We start from the raw sequence: 23,837 nt of genomic DNA, 5'->3' as shown, positions 1-23,837 counted from the left end.
TCCTATTAATAAATAAGAACACATTCCCACTAGTTCTCAAAAAAACATAAATTTTATCAAATTTGAACTGGTAACTAATCTCTTCCATCGATTTCGGATGAAATTATCATCCCTAACTACAACAGATAACAGGATAGACATTCCAATTTGCTGATGAAAGCTAGAAGTCTAAAACAATGTACCATGTCAGTGAGTCAGTCTAGTCTTCGTTTCTCCTCCGTCTGACGAAGTGACCCCTGAGTCTATAGGAGGCAATTGATGAATGAAAGAGCCTCGAAGAAGTGCTAAACCAAAGCAGTCATTACAAACGACAAGAATTATCCTACCCGCAATCTGAAATCATCGTGCAGTGCCTTAGCTTCACTTTGCTTCCTTAATAATTGTGTGATTACATAAAATACGCAAGAATGTTATTTGTCTTCTAAAAACATGCATTTTAGTAATATCTTCCATGTCCCCATTCGAGGAACAAATCCCTGATGCACCATTTGCTCCAACACCATCTCAGCATGAGTCAAAGAGTTCTCACTACAAAGGCCATCAATAATTATTTTGTATGATGAGAAACTTGGTCTGCTACCTTCAGAGATCATTGTATCTATAAAATACTTAGCCTCCACAAATTTCTTTGAACTGAGCAAACCATAGAGTAGCACCTGGTGTGTGCCTGAATTTGGATAACACCCCTTTAATTTCATAGTATTTAACATCCCCATAGCCTCGGTCACTCTTCCTTGTTTGCACAGGCCAGAAATCAAAATGTTGAAAGTTATAGTGTCTGGGTAACAACCAATTTTCTCCATTGTCTCACAAAGATCAAGTGCTTCACCTACCCTGTCATGCTTACAAAGATAATACATTATTGTCGAATAAGTAGTTGCATTAGGTTTACATCCTTGGTTTCGTATTTCCGGCAACACAGAAAAAGCAGCATCCAGCTTTCCCCATTGACACAAGCCTTTGATCAGAATATTAAAGGAACAAGTGTCCAGGGTTACACATAATCTCAGAGCACTCAAGTAAACCTCATGTATAACTTCATACTGCCGAGTATTAACAAGCATATTAAGAACATAATTGAAAGTCTTGACAGTGGGCCAACAATTAAAATCTGGCATCTTGAGGAGAATCTCAATGGCCTTATCAGGATGATTTGCCACATTACCATACATTTTGATCAATCTATAAAAAAAATCATCTGAGAGTTCACAGTTCTCCCGCTTTGCCCTTTCCAATAGTTCATCAACATAACTAAATTTCCGAAAATGAGCAAGTTTATCAATCAATAAACTATAAAGTGTTTCATTAGGCCTATAATCCATACGACTAGATGCCTTTCTGAATGCAGTGATAATTGATTCAGAGTTTCTCACATGTCTAAATATTTTCAGAACTGCATTTGGTGCAAGCCAATCCTTTTGATCCAACTTATCCAACCAAAATTCATCGTTGTCAAGCTTGCAATTCGACTTTGAGATGAGAAATGTAGAGTATCTTGATATTCTAATCAGGCTATAATCAGCAAGTGACCCATTGAGGGCAGTTTGAGACACAATTCTGCAAACCATATGTCCTGTTTTATTTCCTGCATTCACTAATAATCCTCACCCATATATCCTGTTTTATTTCACTCAAATGTTTTGCAAATTGAGAAGCATAGTCTGGAGCCCAGAACTGATTCCCTAATGAGAACAGATACCACTGTTAAATTTTACAAGCATGTATCGAATAAAGATATGAAATCTCACCATCACTCCTAGAAAATCCTGGCAGCATTGTGAGAAGTAGTCAATCTTGTAAAATGGCTAAATATTTCTTCCTGCAAAGTGTTACTAACACCAAGGAGAGAATGCTGCTATGCCTGGCATCCATGGCACGACAAAGGGTGCATTAGGTGATTGTTCCAGTACAACTTTGAGTACTTGTCTTTGAAGTTCAATTGATGTTTATCAGCCTGCAAAGCATGTTCATTGGGGAAAGAAGTCAGCTTGTGAATTAATGGATTCATCAAGAGCAAAATGTAAAAAAGAAGAAATGTATAACATGACCTAGTCAAGATATAAACCTATGAATCATTTTAATTCCTTGAACATAGAATTTCTCTTTTTCTCATTTGACTGACAAGTACTAGATCTTACTACTTATATTCAGTAGTAAAATATTATTTTAACATGTATCTCACATGTTTGTTATATTAAAGTTGCTGTCAAAGTGGATTATCTTTCAAAAGGAGATTGCAGGATGCCTAGTGAAGAGGTGTTAGCGGCTGATGCCAACTTGCAGCTAAAGGCTTTATCCAATTGAAGAAAAACATGCTCAAGTTTCACTGGTAGAAACTCAAATCCTAATCAAAGAGGAAATGAGATACACACTTGAGTTGCATCTTCTTCTCATTTAAGTGTGGAGCAATATTAAATAGTATATAAGATTTAAATGAAATGTCCTTGACCTATAATTAATGTTTCTTCTTCTACAACTGATGATTAAGATGACAGTTTCCCAGAGTCTTATACTTGAGTTGTAACTCAGTGGCTGCAGGATATATATGTGATGACTAGTGCTATTGGAGTTACAGTGTCTTCACATTTCAGTTTCTTGCTTTTAATCTCTGAATCTAAGTTTTTTCCTTGAGCATGTGATCCTCTCTAATTTATATTTTAGGAAAAGACTATTAATATCATCCAGACATCCACCAAACTTTTATGTGCCATTTGGAGCTATATTTTTAGGAACAAGTTACTAGTGATATAACCATTGAGTGCTAAAATTTATGTAGTCAGTCCTTGAGACGGATAGGATGGTGACGACGATGCCGACAATTGTTTACTAAAACGTTTTGGCCAGTGCCATAGTCATAACAGCTTTTTAGAGTTGTTCTTCTTCCCATTCAATTCAATCAGTTCCTTAAGTTAAGGACAAACTTCAATTGATTTGTGCTATGATTCCTGAAAAGATACAAATATCCATGTCAATCTGGTAAAACAATCTTAGACATCCATAAAAAAAAAAAATTATTTCACAAGCATACTAAAAGTGACATTGCCAGTTGTCAGACCCACAAACTCAAGTGGACTTCAACCAGCTGTCAGGTCCCGCAGACCCAGCTAGACTTTTTGACAAATATCAAGTCACACCTTGACTTATTTGGGCTTCATACAAATTATCAAGTCCTCAGACCTAACTGGTTTCAGTATAGTATCAAGTCCTCTAGACCATTCAATTCCTACACACACGGTAAAGAAGTTTGACAAACATATCATCTAACTTTAATCCATTTGTCATTCATCAAAATATAAGTTTGACCATCGGTGCTAACTACATCGGTGCTAACTACACCAAAGGACTGAGCTAGAGAACCTCAAGGGCGGAGAAACTGAGCATTAGGGGCCAAAAGAACATAATACTTGCAATCGGTAGAATTTTATGATTTCTTCAACGAGCAGACTATCAGAATGTTCTCCTACAAGGATGAAGGGGTCATAAAGCAGCTCTAAGAGATAGGGCACCTTATGGCTGAGCTCCCTGGAGACTTTGTGAGCCTTCAGAAGATTTACACAGATGTTTCCGAAATGCCTTCGCTGACTTCATTTGACGTGCAATTTTGTAATTTTCCAATTTCCATAGGGACTTTTGTAATGCTTTGGCGCTCTTTTATCAATTCTAATGAAACATCTTCCGATCTATTACTCTTATAAAATCAAACTAAATGAAGTATCGAATTCTAATAGTCGATCATTGTAAGATGAATGAATCCGACTGGGCAGGAGATCGTTGATAAGGTTGTAGGTAGGTGCGTTGAGCGAGCGACCACAGTTTTTGACTAAGGCATTCTGATCGTCTTTACGCCAACCGAGCGGCCATAGTCTTTACGCTTGGCAACACGCTAAGTATTTGGCTCGAGACAATCCGATCATTTTTGTGTCGAGCGAGCGGCCATAGTTTTTGTGTCGATCAAGTCGGCATAGTCTTTACATGTGGCAACACACTAAGTCTTTGGCTCGAGGCAACTAGATTATCTTTATGTCAAGCAAGGAGTCTTAGTCTTTTTGCTGAGCGAGCGGTCGTAGTCTTTATGCATGCCAACACGCTACGTCTTTAGCTCGGAACAACCCGATCATCTTTGAGCCCTAAGAGGGGTGATTGTAGAAGGAGATGAAGACCATAGAGGCTTTTGGGAGAGGCGCTATTTATCCTGAGCTTTTTCATTTACCCCATAAGAGAGATATGTATAGAGTACTCAATGTTAGTCAATTGAACGAAAAGTTTATACAAAGGATACACTTTTTCAAAAACAATAGGGTTGCAGGTCATTAGCGCTCCATGATCGATCCAACTCCTTCCCGTCGGAATCCTGTAAATAGTAAGCTCCTGAAGATAGCTTCCGAATGACTTTGTAAGGCCCGCTCCATTCGGATTTCAACTTCTTACGAGTTTGATCCTTTCCATACTAAGTCGTCAACTTGAAAGATGTGAAGGATGACTCTTCAGTTATAGCTCTGATGCATCCTTTGTCAATAGGCTACAAGCTGAGTGACAACTTTCTCCCTACTTTCACTAACTAGGTCCAACTCCAGGAGTCATTGATAAAAATTACTCTGATCATACATACGTCATCTAGTGGATTCCTCACCAATCTCCACATGAACCACTACTTCTCCATAAAAGAGATGGAAAAGAGTCATCCCTGAGCTCTCGTGGGGTGTAGTCTTATATAAGTCCATAAAATATTTGGTAACTACTCCACCAGCTATCTTGGACATGATCAAGCTTGATCTTGAGCCCTCTAATAATCTCCTGATTGGTCACCTTTACCTGACCATTTCTTTGGGAATATGCTACGGAGATGAAGGCTTGAAGAATATTAAAGCCCTGACACCAATATCGAAGTTTTTGGCTCTAGAATTGTCAACCATTATCTGAAAAAACTTGTGTGGATCACATATTTGCACAGAATGTTCTTCCATAAGAAATTTATGACCACCCCTTCTATTATCCTTGCCAGAGCTTCGGCTTCCACCCATTTGGAAAAATAATCCACGACCACTAGAATGAGTTTTTTCAAATAGAGCCCAATCGAAATGGGCCACAATGTCTATGCCCTATTAGTCAAAGGGACAAGAGACAGATGTCCTCAGGGCTCAGTCGAGAGGTGAAGATTATTTTGATGTCTTTGACAATGAATACAAGTGGTCATAAGACAAGCAAAGTCGATCTACAAAGTGGGCTAAAAATACCCCAACAGTAATACTTTCCGAGCGAGTGCTCGCCTACCATTGTGGTTCCCGCAACAACCTTGGTGAATTTCTTATAAAACATACTTGATCTCTTCAAGGCCCAGCACATAAGTAGAGGACGAAAGAAAGTACGTTTATATAAATGGTCGCTGATCAGAGTGAAACGTGTGACCCTCCTTTTGAGTGTCCTCACCTGCTCGAGATCAGTTGACAAAATTCCTTGCTGGAGAAAAGAAATAAGAGGGATTCGCAAATCAACTTGTATTTCTTGCTCTACCTATTGGTCGATATGAGCTATTAGAAGAGTTTCAGTAACCAACTCATCTAGGATAAAGCTAATGAGCTAGCCATTTTGGCCAACTTGTCAGCTTTCTGATTCTCAGCTCAGAAAATCCTTTGCAAAACAACTTCTTGGGAATCCGCTTTTAATCTCTCAAAGGCCTCAGCATATTATTTTAACCGGTCATTGTTGATCTCAAAATTTCCACTCATCTACTGAGTGACCAATTGCCAATCTAAATGAATTCAGACTCAAGAAGCTCCTATGTTGTTTACCGCTGGAAGACCTGCGATCAAAACTTCATATTCTGTTTCATTATTCGAAACTCGAAAATTCAACTGAATTGAGAGCTACAGTATGTCCTCTTAGGGGGACATTAAGAGTATTCTAACCCCGCTACCTTGATGAGTGGATGACCTATCTAGATAGATTTTTCACATGCTTTCTAGTTATTGACAATATACTTCAGTTAGAAAATCGACTAAAGCCTGAGCCTTGACAATTGTTTAGAACTGGTTATATTATATTTGCTCAGCTTTGTAGTCCATTTGACCAACTCCCTAAAGCATTTGGATTAGTTAACACACGACCAAGAGCGTTGTTCGTGAGGACCGTTATTGGATGAGAGATAAAATAAGGCCACAGTCGGAGAGCCATTATAGCTACCCTAAGGCCAACTTCTCCGTGTATCGATATTCAGCTTCTTTTAATAAATGACTTGAAACATACTCAGGATATTGCACATTGCCCTCCTGTCGAGCTAAGACAGATACAATCATTCCCTCAGTAGTAGATAAATATACTCAGAGTTGAGAACTGATAACTGGCTAGGGATTCTTTAAGCTCAGCGAAAGTTCTGTTGCAATCTTCATCCCACTAGAACTTAGAGGCTTTACGGAGCACCTTGAAGAAGGGAAGGCTCCGATTGGTAGACCGAGAGATGAATCTGGAAAGGGCGGTGATCCGAACTTCCAACCTGTGTGTTTCTTTGATATTTTGGGGAGGAGCCATATTTCTAAGCCCTGAGACATTCTCTAGGTTGGCCTCAATTCCCCTCTTGATCACCACATAGTTGAGAAAATGGTCACTCTTGACTTCGAAGAGGCATGCACTTGGTTTTAGCTTATACCCAAACTGCCTCAGCATACCGCAAGTTTCTTCAACATCAGAAATTAAATATTCAGCTCGGGCAGCCTTAATAAGTATAGCATCAATGAATACTTCAAGATTCCTTCTTATCTACTGCTTGAAGACTTTATCCATAAGTCGTTGATAGATGATCCCTGCATTTTTTTAGTCCGAATGACATAATATTGTAACAAAAGGTCCCGTCAGATGTGACAAAACTGATATTTTTTTGATCCTCAAGGGCGAGTGGAATTTGATAATAACCTTGACATGCATCCAACATACAGATGCTCACTCCCAGCAGTGAAATCCACTAATTGTCGATAAGGGGAGAGGATAGCAATGTTTTGGACTGACCTTGTTGAAATCCCTGGAGTCGACACAGACTCATCATTTGTTCCCTGACTTGGCCGCCAGCATAACATTGGTGAGCCAAGTTGGGAATTGAATCTCCTGAATATGACCTGCTTCTAGTAGCTTATTGACCTTCGCTCGGATTATATGGTTTTGCTTGAGTTAGAGATTTCTTTTTCTTTGTTTGACCGGTCATGCATCCAGAATTGTGGAGTCGATGCTCCATAACAGTCGGGGATACACTAGTGACCTCTTTAGATGACCTAGCGAAAACATCTCGATTGCATGATAAACCCACAATCAAGTCCTGCATGAGCTTCAAGGGGAGATTAGTTGTGACTCGGGTGACCCCTTTTGGCCTATCAAGAATTTGTACATCTTCTTGTTCTTTGATTGATGTGCGTAGATTATATACTCTTTTATGCATGTTTTTACGCACATTTACATACTTTGAGCATGCTTGATCTATGCATTTTTATACTTCCAGCTTTCCTTTTAGCATATTTACTCTTTTGGTTCGGAGATCTGCTTTTTGTACATTTTCTGTACACAGGAGTCGAAATTGGTGAAGATTATGCGTCCTCGGGCAAGCTTGGAAGTAATTGAAGGGAGAGAGCATCAGGCCGTGTACCACACATGGCCGTGTAGTCTTAACAGGAAGGGAAGAGGACATGGCCGTGTGAATCTCACACGGCCCTGTCTTGATTTGAAGAAATCAGAGCAGATGCCTTACATGGCCGTGTGGATCTACACGGCCGAGGCCAAGGTGTGGTGGTGTGCATCACACCAGTGAAGTTTCCAGACCAGGTGGTGGCTGTGCACCACACGGCCGTAGCATTTCCAGAGAGAAGGGTCTTGGTCGTGTGAACCACACGGCCGTGCAGCACCGGGCTCTCAGACAGTCAACATAGTGTTAACTGTCCGATTTCTCCTCTATTTAAACCTTCCTTCATGAATTGAAAGGATCTCTCCCTTTGGGAGAAGGCAAGATTGGTGGTTTCTCCCATTCTTGGGAGGATTTCGATTCTAAGGGAGTTCTTGACGATTTCGACCGGAGCGAGGATCGATCCAAGACGAGGCTTCTTCAGATAAGTTTCTCCTTCCCTTTCTTGGTTTCTTGGATTGGGATTTAAGAAATGCTTGTAATCTTTATTTCTTGGTATTCTTCCTCGATTCATGGAGTAGATCTTGCATTCTAGGATTAAGGGAGTATTTGTATGATGGATTGATGTAATCTCATATGGATTTGTCATTTTCTTGTTTCAATGACATTGTCTTGCTTGTATCAATTAGATCTTGAATGATTAATGGTGATTTGTGCTTAATTCTCATTCTTGATTGATTGTTTGGATTTCTTGTGGACTTTGTAAAGATAAACTCTCACTCGATCATCCGAGGGATCCACGTGACAGGTGCAAGCCCGTGTAAGGACGTTTGAGAGATAATCTTGAAGAGGAAATAGGAATATTCAAGAGAGTAGGATGGATTTTGTGATTAGTTTCTTGTATCTTGATAGATTAATAAGTTGTGGGCTTCTATGTTGATATCCGAGGAAGGCATAGTAATAGGTGCGCTTCTGTGTAAGGACAACGTAGGTTCACGTCTAATTGATCATATTTAGATACATTTCTCAGTCCTTAGCCGATTATCACTTTCTACAAGTATTTGGCAATTGAGGGATAAGAATTGGTGAACCATTTACATTCAAGAAACCTTACAAAGAAACCGAAACTCCTAGAATCTCCCTTTATCATAACCCAAAACACTAAACTCTTGTTTGTTGATCTTTAATATTAGATTTGTTTACCTTCACTTTGCATTTGAAACGATTGGATAGTTGTTTAGCTAATTCGCATTGAGACATTTCTAGTGCTTATTCCAGTCCCTGTGGATACGATAATCTTTTATATTACTTGCGACATTTCCGTACACTTGCGGAGCGTAACAAGTTTTTGGCGCCGTTACCGGGGACTGCGCTATAACATTAGGAATTATCAATTGAGTTAGACTAAACATAACATTTGTTTTCCTTTCATATTGCATAGTTGTAACTAATCATTAGATTTCTGTTTTTACTCTCTTGTATAACTTTTACTTCTTGTTAATTCTTTTTGTACAAATTCAATTCTGCATTTTTTATTCTTTTATTTTTCTTTTTCTGTTGAATTGTCATTTGCTATCTTGTTCTTGTTTATGCGAAGATCTAACTTTGCAGGGGAATTCTTTCCTTTTGACCCCTAGATTGACAGAACTTTCCATAAAAGAAGAATTCTGCAAAGGCAAATCGAAGAACAAGAATATCTGAACATGGTGTGCAAGTCACTAGGAGATTATGGAGCTCCGAAGTCTGCAAAACAAATGGGAGCAATTGTTTACCCTAACATACAAGTAAGAAATTTTATACTCAAACCATCTTTTGTTTCCATGGTTCAGAAAACTCAGTTTGGAGGATTGGAGATTGAAAATCCTTATTTCCATTTGATGGAGTTTTATAGATATTGTTATACTTTGAAATATGAAGAAGTTTCATCTGATATTGTTCAGCTGCTTGCTTTTCCTTTTAGTCTGAAGGATGCTGCAAAAAGATGGTACGATTCTCTAAAGTCTCAAAGTATCAGAACATGGGATGAGTTAGAGCAAAAATTCCTTGACCAATATTTCCCTCCAAGGAAAACTACTTATTTGAGAAGTCAAATTTTAAATTTTAAGCAATTGGATGGAGAAAAATTATACCAAGCCTGGGAAAGATATTCTTCTCTTCTGCAGTTATGTCCACATCATGGAATTGAGAAATGGTTAATTATGCATTTGTTCTATGTTGGGCTTTCTTTCTCAAATAAGAATCAACTGGATTTAGCATCTGGAGGATCATTTTTGAAAAAATGTCTAGAAGAAACTTTTGAGATAGTTGGCAGAATTACGCAAAATTCCAATGATTGGGCAGAGCAAGATAGCTCATTCTTAACAATGGATATCATTAGAGAAAAGGATGATGTTGAAAAAGGGCTTATCTTGAATCAAAATGATTTCCAAACATTATTTCCTTGGTGTTGTGAATCATTATCAAAAATGTTTGGTGAAAAAGCATTTTCAACAGAAAAGGGGGTATGTTTTGGTGATCATAAGGAGGATGATCTGTCTTTAGACAATGAAGAGTTGTTAGAAGAAAGCTTGGCTAAGGGGGAGACTATGTTGATAGAACAAGAGCCAGTTTTACCAGAAATAGTACCACCTCAACTTGAACTTAAACCATTACCACCAAATCTTAAGTATGAATTTCTATGGCCGAATTCTACTTATCCAGTTATAATTAATGCTCAGTTAAATGAGTTTGAAACAAAGAGACTGTTGGATGAGTTAAAGTTGCATATAAAGGCCATTGGATATACAATTGATGATATAAAAGGGATTAGTCCATCTCTCTGTATGCATAGAATTTTACTTGAAGAGGGGTACAAGAACTCAATTGAGCATCAAAGGAGACTAAATCCAAATTTAAAAGAGGTAGTAAAGAAGGAAGTGATTAAACTTCTTGATGCAGGGATTATTTACCCAATTTCGGATAGTGAATGGGTGAGTCCAGTCCACGTGGTTCCAAAGAAAGGAGGAAAGACTGTTATCAAGAATGAAGAAGATAAGCTAATTTCAACACGAACAGTGAGGGGGTGGCGAGTGTGCATTGATTATCGGAAGTTGAATAAAGAAACAAGGAAGGATCATTTCCCTTTACCATTTATTGATGAAATGCTTGAAAGATTGGCTAAACATTCCTACTTTTGTTACTTGGACGGATATTCTGGATTTTTTCAAATTCCAATTCATCCTTAAGACCAGGAGAAGACTACTTTTACTTGTCCTTATGGTACCTTTGCTTATCGTCGGATGCCATTTGGGCTTTGTAATGCTCCAGCCACTTTTCAGAGATGCATGATGGCAATTTTTTCAGATTTAATAGAAAAAATTATGGAGGTTTTCATGGATGACTTCTCAGTCTATGGGAATGACTTTGATTCTTGTTTGTCAAATCTTTCTACTGTTCTAAAAAGGTGTGAAGATACAAACCTAGTGTTGCACTGGGAAAAATGTCATTTTATGGTTAAGGAAGGAATAGTTTTGGGGCATAAAATTTCAGAGCGTGGTATTGAGGTAGATCCAGCAAAAGTGGAAGTAATAGACAAATTACCCCCACCCATCAATATAAAAGGAGTTAGGAGTTTTTTAGGACATGCTGGCTTCTATAGACGTTTTATTAAGGACTTTTCAAAGATTTCCAAGCCATTAACTAATCTGTTGATTAAAGATGTTGAGTTTTGTTTTGATAGCGAATGTATTGAAGCCTTCAATAAAATCAAGAGTGTTCTTACAACAGCTCCAGTCATTCAAGCACCTGATTTGGATCTTCCTTTTGAAATAATGTGTGATGCTAGTGATTTTGCTGTAGGAGCAGTTTTGGGACAGCGAAGAAATAAGATTTTACATGCGATCCATTATGCAAGTAAAACACTTGACGCAGCCCAAGTAAACTATTCTACTACAGAAAAAGAATTATTGGCAGTGGTATTTGCTATTGATAAATTTAGATCTTATCTAGTGGGATCAAGAGTAATAGTATATACTGATCATGCAGCTATCCGGTATCTACTTGGAAAGAAAGACGCTAGACCTAGGTTAATCAGGTGGATTTTACTTTTGCAAGAGTTCAACCTTGAGATTAGGGATAAGAAAGGAGCTGAAAATGTAGTAGCGGATCATTTGTCTAGAATAGCTCAAAAGTCAGAAAATGAGGTGGATTTTGATTTGTCTATTGATGACATATTCCCGGATGAACACTTATTAGCCTTATCAAGTGTGAAAACTCCTTGGTACGCAGATTTTGTGAATTTCCTTGCTAGTGGAGTGTTACCTCCGGATTTTTCTCATCAACAAAGGAAAAAGTTTTTTTCAGAAGTTAAGAATTATGTTTGGGATGAACCTCTTCTGTATAAGAAATGCAATGATGTGATTTATCGAAGATGTATACCTGAAGAAGAAGTTAGAGATATCTTGTTTCATTGCCATTCTTCGTCCTATGGAGGACATTTGAGTAGTTCAAAAACGATTACGAAAATTCTTCAAGCAGGATTTTATTGGCCAACCTTATTCAAGGATGCTAAGTTGTTTGTTCAGTCTTGTGATCAATGTCAGAGAACTGGGAATATAACTAGAAGAAATGAAACGATGTTAAATTACATTCTTGAGGTTGAGTTATTTGATGTTTGGGGAATTGATTTCATGGGACCTTTCCCTCTTTCATATGGGAATAGGTATATTCTTGTGGCGGGAGATTATGTGTCCAAATGGGTAGAAGTTGTGGCATCTCCTATGTGCGATGCGAAAACAGTTATCAAATTATTTAGGAGTATTATCTTTCCAAGATTTGGGGTGCCAAAGGCAGTCATTAGTGATGGAGGATCACATTTTATAGAGAAACAGTTTGAAAACTTACTTAGAAGATATGGAGTGAAGCATAAAGTAGCAACACCTTATCATCCTCAAACTAATGGGCAAGCTGAGATATCTAACCGGGAAATTAAGTCCATATTGGAAAAGACTGTATCCACTTCAAGAAAGGATTGGGCGTTGAAATTAGATGATGCTTTATGGGCATATCGAACTGCTTATAAAACTCCTATTGGGATGACCCCACTTCGATTAGTTTATAGTAAGCCTTGCCATCTTCCAGTTGAACTAGAACATAAGGCTTATTGGGCAATTGCAAATTTGAATATGGATTTAAAGGAGCGGGGAGAAAAGAAGGCTTCAGTTGAACGAACTTGATGAATTAAGAATGGATGCATATGAGCATGCTAAATCTTACAAAGAAAGGACGAAGAAATGGCACGATCAACACATTCTTCGTAAAGACTTTAATGTAGGAGATTTGGTTTTGTTGTTCAATTCAAAATTAAAACTTTTTCCTGGGAAGCTTAAGTCAAGGTGGACGGGTCCATATGAGGTAAAGAAGGTTTACCCTTTTGGAGCTGTAGATATTTGGAACAAAGATTTTGGGATAATTAAGGTAAATGATCAACATCTGAAAAAATATATTCATGGTACGAAAATAGAAGAGGTACAAAGGTTGTATTTTTCTGAACCCCGCCCTCCAGATTGAATTCTTTTAGCTAGTATAAATTCATTTTGTTGGTTTTTACTTGTTCTTGATTTTGTTTTCAGGTTAGCTGCAAAACAAAGTTCGGCCGTGTGCTATACACGGCCAGGCAAAGGTTGCAGGGAAGGGAAGTGCTTGGGCCGTGTCACCCAAACACGGCCGTGTAAAGAATCCTGAGAAGAAAGATGGAGAGGCTGTGTCCTAGACACGGCCGTGTGAAGAAACCCGTGAAAGAAGAGGTTTAGGTCAGGTCTCTGCCGTCGTAGGGATTCCTGTCAAGAGAAAGCCGTCCTCGCACGGCCGTGCGATGAGAAATGAACATGGCCGTGTGATATCACACGGCCTGATCCACATCTTCTTAAGGAATTAGGGCACGGGGTGTGGGGCGGCACACGGCCGTGTACCGCCGCTTGTTCCTCTTTCCTATCTTCCCATTTCTAAAGGTTTAAACTACTTCTTCTAATTTTTCCTTCTCATTCTTCTTTAGGAGATTTGATTTTCTTCCATGGAAAACGTGATTGAGGAGATTTCGGCCACAAGAAAAGGGAAGGAGAAGGTGGTTGCAAGAAAGGAGAGGAATGTTTGCTTTAAAGGTATTTCTAATGACTTTGGTATTGTTTTCTCTAGTGATGAGCAACGGTATAGATATTCTTCTTTATGTAAACGACCTCTTTTAGGCACTAGGTTTCTTGATGTTGAAACTTTAGAAACTTTGGGGTTTAAGGATGATTTAGTTTGGCTATTTGAAAGGATAGGATGGAGTGGTTTAGTGAACATGAAATATCCTACTTATCCTAGAATTGTTTTTGAATTTTTAAGCTCAATAGAGGTTGATAATGTTCAAGGTGGGGGGAAGTGTAAATTTCGTTTGTTTAATGAAAGTTATGAATGGACGTTGGGAGATTTTAATACTTGTTATGAATTGCCAAAGAATGATGTGTGTGTGATTTTGCCCCAATTTGAGAATTCACATTTTTGGCAACAAATTTCTGAACAACCGCTATTTGATCCTCATAATTCTAGAGTTTTCCAAATTATCAATCCTATTTTTAAATATGCTTACTTAGTCATGAAAAACACTATATTTGGAAGGGAGGACAAAGAGGGATCAGTAAGACTTGTAGATTTGTATTGTTTGTGGGCAATGGTCGAAAATGTTCAAATTAATTCTGGTTATTTCTTTCTTAGACATTTGGCAAAATTAGGGAAATCAAATTCTACCACACCTATTATTTTGGGGGGATTACTTACTCAATTGGCCTTAGTATTAGGATGTGATTTGAGTGAATTAGAGGTGGTGGAGAGTTCTTGTACATTGGATTTCAATTCATGTTTAGCAATGAAAATGATTAAGCATGAAGAGCATGGATTTAGTTTAGTCATTAAAAATGGTTTCCCTTTAAAATTGCCCAATCATGATTTTACTACAATTCATAATAAAGAGAATTGGTGTTTAAAGTTAGCTAGGCAACAATCTAGAGCTTTGTCAACTTTTACTCCAAGAAATGTTTCTAAGGGTAACCAAGAGATTCATAGTTTTATGTTTCAAGAACTTAATTTTGCTTTAAAGAATATTCATAGTGATTTAGATCCAACTAATGAATTTCTTGAAGATAAGAAGCTTATAGAGGAGGAACTATTTAAAAAGCTACAAGATTGTTTCAAGAGTGAAAGAAAATTGTGTGATAAGATTTCTAAAATGATGAATGCTTATAGGGCTAAAATGGAATTTCATGAAGATCTTAGAGGATTTATGAGATTTGTGCAGGATGATATTGATAAATTGTTTGAGTATCATAATTTTTTCAAAAACGAAGTTAAATGGTTTGTTAAAGATTTTGCATCTTCCTTCCCTGATTTTCCTGATTTTCCACCTCCTCCACCATATTGATTTCATCGGGACGATGAAAAGTTTAAGTCTGGGGGGTGTCATGTATGGTGTCATGTACTGTTTAGTTTGGTTTCAGTTTTTAGTCATTGCTTGTTGCTTTATTTTGCTTGTTTTTGAAATAATCATGGCAAAAAAATTTTTTTGAGAACATCAAATCTTCACTTATATGCTTTCTTGGATTCAAGTGAAATGTTAGCACGATTATTGTCTTGATTCATGATGTTCGAATGATGCTAGTAGTAAACTTTGTGTAGTTCTTTTTTTCTATCTTGGGAAGCATTAATAAACTAAGAATCTTATGGTGATGAGTTTTAGTTTTAGTTCAACCTTAAGGATTTTATCTTCACTACACTTATGCTTGATGCTTGAATAGTTGATGTCATTGAAATAGTCATGATTCATCTTGTTTGCTTAGTACTTGGTTTCCATGGTGATTTCTCAACTTTCATTTTGGTTACTGGATGAGGCTCAAATCATTAAAGCTCATTTGGAAAAATCAAAATATCCCAACATGTGTGCTAAAAGTACATGATCCGGCGGTTAGAACGGGGGACCCCCATTCTGAGGGGTCCATGCCACGCTGGAGTCAAAAGGCCAAGTGGCCGACCGGATAGGCAGACCAACCGGTGAATAGCTGAGGCAATAGGCGCCCCGACTAAAGTTGGGGTTCCGACGCTCAATGAAACAATGTCTAAGAGCCGAGCGGAAGGCATTCGCCCGGAAGTCTCCCAGTATTTCAACGCAAATGACAAGCGAGACGTGACGGGCGTGCCGCCCAGCCGGCGCAGGGGATGAAGGCCGTCCGGACGATGGTCTCCGTCCAGCCGGCCAGACGACGTCCTACCGGCGTGGGTAAAGGAGAACAGAACATCTTCGACAAATGCTGTCATACGGCTGCCATACCCTAGTCCGACAATGGTCTTGTTGTCCCATCGGCGCGATGGGATCAGTGGCGTCATGTAAGCTTTCGACAAACACATATCGAGGTATGGGTCATGGACACGACGCCTCGGATGGTAGAGCTCTTTCACCGCCTATATAAAGAGCCGCAGACTTCACGGAGGTACGTTCTACAAGTTTGGAGCCACCTTCTTTATCATTTGTCTCGACTGAAAGGCCAAGGCGCCACGGAACCCTTCCCGCCCGACTTCAGCAGGTCGCGAGCTTCAGACGACCAATAAGACCCACATCCGCAACCGAGAGCGCCACGTGCTCAGTCCGCCGAGTCCGCTCGACAGATCAAGACATTTGTGAATAAGTTTCACAATGCAAACACTTATAAAAAAAAGGATATAAAAAAATAGTTATGAGTGGAATCTAGCAAGTCACCCTTCGAGACCGAAAGAAGTTACCGGGAAACGATCGCTAGCTTCCTCGAGATCGAGCACACCTTTGAGACTAGGTGTCAAAACGAACCCGACTGACGACCAACCGAGTCGACCAAAAAATCAGGTTCGGGTTGGGCATTTTCGTCTGGCCGGTTCGGGTCTGAGGGTCGAGAGCAAAAATTTCGGGTCGGGTCGGGTTCGGGTTGACCCGGTTGACTTAAATATAGGGTTTTTGGGGTTAAATCAAATTTTATTTTAAAATTTAGATGTTTTAATGTATGTTTGTATGATAATGATGGAGTATTGAGATAAAAGTGAAGAATTATAGGAAAATAGCCCAAAAAGTCGTTTAATCGGATTTTCAAGCAGGCGGGTCTGCCCGGCCGATCGGGTCGGGTTCGTTCGGCTGAGGTGTTTTGGGTCAACCTGTTCGGGTTCGGTCAAAAAAACTCAACCCGACCCAACCCGACCCGACCCACCCAATCGACACCCATACGAGACCTTGGGTTAGTTGAGAAATACGAACCAAGTGAATGGTGAGTAAGTGTCTATCATCGGTTACTGTCTTTCATCGGAAACATTAGGAATTCAAATTTAATGACGACTTGACATGGATTGAAACTTCAAGGGTGTTGAGTTACTTTTACACTGCACACAAGATTCTTATGCTTGAACCATACTTTACTTGTTTCCACGATCATGCTTGTTAATGAAACTTTTGATAGAATTAGGAAAGTGCACTAGGTTTTATGAATGTGTTGTAGAACATATGAATTTACAGAGTTTGTTTGAGGACAAGCAAAGGTTTAAGTCCGGGGTGTGATGCAGAGATTATATACTTTTTACGATGTTTTTACACATTTACATACTTGAGCATGCTCGATCTACGATTTTATACTCCCTTTCCTTTAGCATATTTACTCTTTTGGTTCGGAGATTGTGCATTTTCTATACACAGAGTCGAAATCGTGAAGATTACGCCCTCGCAAGCTTGAAGTAATCAAGGAGAGAGCATCAGCCGTGTACCACACGGCCGTAGTCTTAACAGAAGGAAGAGGACATGGCCGAGGATCTCACACGGCCCCTGCCTTGATTCAAGAAATCGAGCAGATGCCTTATACGGCCGCTGGATCTACACACGCAGGAGGCTCCAGAGGCTGCTGTGGTGGCTGTGCATCACACCACCGTGAAGTTTCCAGAGACCAGGTGGTGGCCGCGCACCACACTACCGCAGCATTTCCGTAAAGCGAGGTCTCGCCGTGTGAACCACTCACTGCAGCTGGCAGAGAAGGAATCGATACGGTCGTGAATCTCACACTACGTGTCGCTGGGTCGCGCCCGATTTCTCCTCTATTTAAACCTTCCTTCATGAAGATCTCTCCCTTGGGAGAAGGCAAGATTTGGTTTCCTCCCATTCTTGGGAGGATTTCAGGGTCTAAGGGAGTTCTTGACGATTTCGACTCCGGAGCGAGGATCGATCCGAAGACGAGGCTTCTTCATAGATAAGTTTTCTTTCCCTTTCTTGGTTTCTTGGATTGGGGATTTAAGAAATGCTTGTAATCTTTATTTCTTCTGTATTCTTCCTCGATTCATGGAGTAGATCTTGTATTCTAGGATTAAGGGAGTATTTGTATGATGGATTGATGTAATCTCATATGGATTTGTCATTTTCTTGTTTCAACGACATTGTTTTACTTGTATCAATTAGATCTTGAATGATTAATGGTGGTTTGGCTAATTCTCATTCTTGATTGATTGTTCGATTTGTGGACTTTGTAAAGATAAACTCTCACCGATCATCCGAGGGATCCACGTACAAGCCCGTGTAAGGACGTTTGAGAGATAATCTTGAAAGGAAATAAGAATATTCAAGAGAGTAGGATGGATTTTGTGATTAGTTTATTGTATCTTGATTAATAAGTCGTGGGCTTCTATGTTGATATCCGAGGAAGGCATAGTAATAGGTGCGCTCCTGTGTAAGGACAACGTAGGTTCACGTCTAATCGATCATATTTAGATACATTTCCCAGTCTTTCTATTGCAAGAGAGAACCGGCAACTTTCTACAAGTGTTTGGCAATTGAGGGATAAGAATTGGTGAACCATTTACATTCAAGAAACCTTACAAAGAAACCGAAACTCCTAGAATCTCCCTTTATCATAACCCAAAACACTAAACTCTTGTTTGTTGATCTTTAATATTAGATTTGTTTACCTTCACTTTGCATTTGAAACGATTGGATAGTTGTTTAGCTAATTCGCATTGAGACATTTCTAGTGCTTATTCTAGTCCTTGTGGATACGATAATCTTTTATATTACTTGCGACATTTCCGTACACTTGCGGAGCGTAACATTGATCGACCGAGACACAGGTACCTCTTGGACCACTTGTACCTTGGTTCCCTGTGTTTTACAATTCTTGCGCGAGTCAGCTACAACCACGTCTACATAACACCTCCAGGCCACCACCTAGTCTCCTCTCACTTCCCTAACTTGTGCTTCAACGAAGAACTTAACCTTCTTGTGGAAATTAGAGAACCACTCGAAATTCATTCAGAGAAAGTCTCCCTACGATGACATTACAAGGGGAAGGAGCATCCACTATAGTGAAGTAGGTGCGCCTAGTTCTCATCAAGGGCTCTTCTTCCAATGATATTGCCAATTGGATTTATCTGAACTACTGTACTTTATTCCTAGTGAATCCATATAAAGCAGTAATCGTGGGGTGTAAATCCTTCGGATTAATTTACAATTGATCAAACGTCTTTTTGAAGATGACATTAATTGAACTACCCATGTCTATGCAGACCCTAGCCACGTTGTAGTTAGCTAGGATGGCCTTAATGATCATGGCAGCTTCATGAGGAACTTCTACTTCGCTAAGGTCTTAAGGCCCAACGCTTATCTGGGGTCTTCCATCTACCCCTACCTAGGGCTGACCCTATAACTTTCGAGTCGCCGACCGTGAGCTTTCCGTTCTTGGTGTGAATCCCCATCAGTGGCACCTCCAGAGATCATACTAACGTTCCCCCGAGCTGCATTTCTTCAGTTCTCTTCTTGGCGAGAGAGCTCTAGGGCGCTATTAGATGGAGAGTTAGTTCGACGCTCTTGCTGTTGAGGAACATCTCTCTGCTGAGCAGTGGGAGAGGACGAGCCTCGCAATGAGCTAGGTGTCGGATGTCCGCTCGACTTGTAGGGAGCTTGGGGTGAAATCTGGTTTTGTCAGCACTTCGCGTCGACTCAGCGAAGCTCCTGAGCATATTGCTACATTCCTGAGTGGAATGAGTCTTGGACTTATGATAAGAGCAAAAAATGGGGATCCACTGACGGGATTCAACGAATAATGTCCAAGCAACCTCCACCGTTTGCACCTCTCTTTCTCCATGCACTGGTTGATGGTGGCTCGGCAATGCTCCCTATTTTGCATGGAGGGTGGAGGAGCTTTGCGTTCCGACTGAAATGAGGGACTCGAGAGTCGAGACAACAACCTCTTTTTTTGAGCAAATTGGGCTTCTTCCACATTGGCATATTTGATTGTTCGGCTCAATAGTCTATCAAAGTCAGTAGGGGGTTTCTTCACTAGAGAAGAGAAAAAATCTCCATCTACAAGTCCCTGACAGAAGGCACTCACCGGCACTTCGAAACTCACAGAAGAAACATCCAAGGCAACTTGATTGAACCACTGAATGTTTCCTTCAAGGTTTCCTTTGACCTTTGCTTGAGGGTAAATAGATTGAGCATGGTCTTGTGGTACCTCTAATTGCTAGCAAAACGATGAAGAAAGATGGTCTTGAAATCTTCAAAACATAAGATCGATGAGGAAAGAAGTCGGTTGAACCACCTTTGGGTTGAGCCAGAGAGTGTTGTCAAAAACAATCAACACTTGACACCATTAATGTATTGGTACAATAGAACTGCATTTTCAAATTTGTAGAGGTGGTCTTTCGGATGAGTCATCCCTATGTATTCTCTGATATGCAAGGGTCGAAAATGGTGAGACAACCTATCATCGAGAATCCCTTGAGAAAAAGGAGTACTCGAAAAATTCCTTAGCCTATCCACCGCAGGTCTGAGGGTCTCAGGGGGTGCAACGGCTTGGATCTCCGATCGTCCGCTTAGAGTCCCCTGGCTGATGTTGTAGGTGTAGGCCCCGATTGGCAGGTTAGAGGGGGTGACTGGCCTACAATTTAGAATTAATACTTCTCTTGCTATTTGAATTTAGTAAGGATAAACACACAGATAAATAAAAATAAATAACATAAAAAAGAAATTAAGAGACTCGAAAGATTTACTAGGTTACAACTAGAGAGTTTGTTAATCCAAGGCAGTTGAAAAGTTCCACTAGAAGATCTCCTTTGACGAAGGTACAAAGCGTGTTGTACTAAACTTTAAGGACTAGGGCTCTATTTATAGTCCACTGGTCGAAGTTAGTGGTTGGTTGATGTGCCATCTCTCAAGTGCCTGGATCCTGTCTGGGCACCTTGGGCACCTGAACTCGGTCAACTTGATCCACTCCGAAATGGCTCTTCTTCAAAGATTATCAGTGTCTATGTCACGCCCCAGAGGTGTACTTGTCAGACAGAACGGATTGTACCCCTTGTGATAATATTTGATACAATATGATATTACTCCACAAAATCAAAAATAAATACACGGCGGAAGATATAAAATAACAAACTACACAATAGAGGGATTTATACAATCCACTCACAACATGAAAACTAAAAGTGACTGCATGTTAGCACGGCTTAACATAATAAATATCACAACCGAATAAAAATACACAAGAATAAAATTCACGAACAAAACCAAGTGAAAATACAAAGCAACAAGACATAACGTGGAAAGCACGATTTCGAGTGTGATATGGGACTAGCAACAAGGACTTCTGAGTGACACGACACATCCTCTACCTGCTAACTTGAAAATAGAAGGGAAAGCAGGGGATAGTGACTACAAAATACTCAGCGGGTATAAGATAGACAGTTCATGATCAATATAGTGTACGGAGATTAAAGAAAATACAGTCTCAAGTAGTATACCTACTGTATAAGTAAGAGTATCAATATAATCAACTACTAACGAAAACATAAACAACTCATAACCCTCTACTAATCTACTCATGCAGGTATAACTAATAAATCAGGAGTACATATAATACGTCCAAACTGCACAAACAAATGCATAACCAGTATATAATAAGTCCTGACTGCACGTGAACTCGCTACCACGTATGTCTTGTGGTCAAATAGGGTATATACGTAGCTATCTAGCTACGAACTACACGTGAACTCGCTACCACGGATGTCTCATGGGCAGTCAAGATACATACAAGTATAACAGCAGCAATCAAAACAGTGAACCAATCTCATCAAGAGAATACTAGGAAACCAATCTTATCTAGAGAATACTAGTCATCTAGTATTCTAGTCGTAACATCTCAACTAACTCCATGGTATCATCATAAATACCCTAAAACGAGGTCATAATCAAGTAGTCCCGGCAGTCCAAAACAGATAACCTAAAGTATACTATCTAACACGTATAGGCATGAGCTTAAATATATAACCATATAGTACGGTATAAATGCACGGGCATATAATCACATCTAAACTATGGTCTGCTAATATCCTACATGTATAACCAACCCAAGTAAGAATAACAAGTTAGACTGCATAAATATCAAAATAGATCAAAATACAAGATCAAACAATAAAAGGTCAAGTTCATGAAGTAACATAGAGTAAATATCAAGATACAAATAGCTACTACACAAGCAATGCAAATAACAGAATCATGCACATAAAGTCAAAAATCTAAAGAAGGCAAGCAAGAACTATCTACCTCAAATGTAGATATTAACTATCTCAGCGTCAGAATGCTTATCTCAAATCAGTATCATGCAACACAGAGTACAATCAAACTTAGATCTACTGTAGATTGGATAACGCAAATCAAACCTTAATTATCCCACCATACCTTCACCCTGCAAATGATCAGAGCTTAAATAAGCTAAATCCAATTAATCCTCGATCCAGATTTTTAACCAAATTACTTGGTTAACTACTCAATTCCATTAGATCAGAACTTATTTATTAAATTCCCTACTTCATTAAACAACAATTCTGACTATCCAAATCCACATATCACATTCGAATTCAAATTTCCAATCCAAACTAAAATAAGTCAACCAAGCTTAGGTCAAGAAATTTGTTACCCTTTGGCCTCTTCCCGACGGATATTCACTGCCCTAGCAGTGGCTCACGACGATAGTTGAATCGGACGAAGAGAAAAGCAATGGTGTCCCTCTCACGACCGGCAGTGGGGCTGCTCTCAAAGGCCGGAGGAGTCGAAGCCGATGGTTGGCCGCGATGGATAGCCGCCGGTGTTCACGAGGGCAAAGGAACTGGTCGTAGATTTGAGGGCAATGGTGTTGGCTAGGGTAGTTGCTTCGGCAAACTAGGCTTCCGGCCGACCAAGGAAAGGCCGACAGAACCGGAAAGGGCGAACAGCGGCGGCTGGCAGCACTGCGGTCGCGGTTCTCCTTCGCGCGGAGAAGGGAGAATAGAGGGGTGGTGACCGACTGTAGTAGCCGCGACGCTAGCCGTGGCTGAGGGCTGGCAGCGGTGGCTACGGCACAGCACCGGCGAAGGGGCGGCACAGCGTGGACGGTGGCGTTGACGATTGGTCGACGGTGCTATGGAGAAGGCTGGGCGGCGGTAGAAAGGAAAAGAAGTGGATTAGGGCTCGGTGAATTGGAAGAGGAAAAGAAAATAAAATTTAAGATAAATAAACATTTCCCATAAACTAGAAAAGAATTCATTTAAAATCAAAAAATTTCAAAAAAAAATCTATAAGATAATTTCTTGATTAATTTTTATTTTATTTAATTATCATATCTCACCATCTAGACCCGATCCGAGCGCCTGAGGTCGGCTGACGTGGATTCTATCCTGATCTCTCGGCAACAGCTTGTTGACGTAGCCCGGACAATTCTGAATGTCTGGACCTAGTCTGAATGCTTGAAGTTCGGGTGCCTTGACCTAGTCTAGGTACTGGACAAAATCAACTCAGTAGTTGACTTGTCAGATCCTTTGGGTGATCTTTCGGTCGTCCAAAATTAGGCTCACCCGAACCTAACTTCGGTCTTCTCCTCGAGCAGTCTTCCTACTCGGCTTCTCGTCCCTCAGAAGCACCGCGTGCGTCATTCTCGTCCGCTAGTGTACTCTTTCGCAGCTGCTCGTTCCTTGGATGCACGAGTCATCAACTCGGTTCTTGTGTCATCCTTCTCGCTCGTTCCATTTTCCGCTCAACTTCTTGTGTTCCTAAGTCCATGCACACTTAGACACAAGGTATCAAAAAGCGCAGTCTAACTTAACTCAATTGATCACATCAAAAACTAACCCGGAGTACTTACAGCGGATACTTTCAATGGTGAGGGATGTGCGACTTGTTGCCTCTGCATGACTTCTT

General features: G+C 39.9%; 1 protein-coding gene across 6 annotated transcripts; it reads right to left on the bottom strand.

The window, feature by feature from the left end:
- Positions 1 to 30: 30 nt before the first annotated feature.
- On the bottom strand, positions 31 to 23,116 carry LOC121995705 (pentatricopeptide repeat-containing protein At3g14580, mitochondrial-like). Of its 6 annotated transcripts, XM_042549452.1 has the most exons (5): positions 22,582 to 23,116; positions 22,344 to 22,350; positions 22,209 to 22,245; positions 1,749 to 1,954; positions 31 to 1,682 (listed from the first exon to the last, which is right to left on the bottom strand). In XM_042549452.1, exon 5 carries the CDS (start codon positions 1,566 to 1,568, stop codon positions 411 to 413), a length of 1,158 nt encoding a protein of 385 aa, XP_042405386.1. In that variant the 5' UTR covers positions 1,569 to 1,682; positions 1,749 to 1,954; positions 22,209 to 22,245; positions 22,344 to 22,350; positions 22,582 to 23,116; the 3' UTR covers positions 31 to 410. The 6 variants fall into 6 exon arrangements, with proteins under 6 accessions (XP_042405386.1, XP_042405385.1, XP_042405384.1 ...); XM_042549451.1 differs by lacking the exon at positions 22,209 to 22,245 and having other exon boundaries at positions 22,325 to 22,350; XM_042549450.1 differs by lacking the exon at positions 22,209 to 22,245.
- Positions 23,117 to 23,837: the final 721 nt, after the last annotated feature.

This window comes from Zingiber officinale, chromosome 6A, assembly GCF_018446385.1.
Source record: "Zingiber officinale cultivar Zhangliang chromosome 6A, Zo_v1.1, whole genome shotgun sequence".
Classification (NCBI taxonomy): Eukaryota; Viridiplantae; Streptophyta; class Magnoliopsida; order Zingiberales; family Zingiberaceae; genus Zingiber; species Zingiber officinale.
Note: the sequence above shows the minus strand (reverse complement) of the source record. Positions and strands in the feature narration are given on the sequence as shown.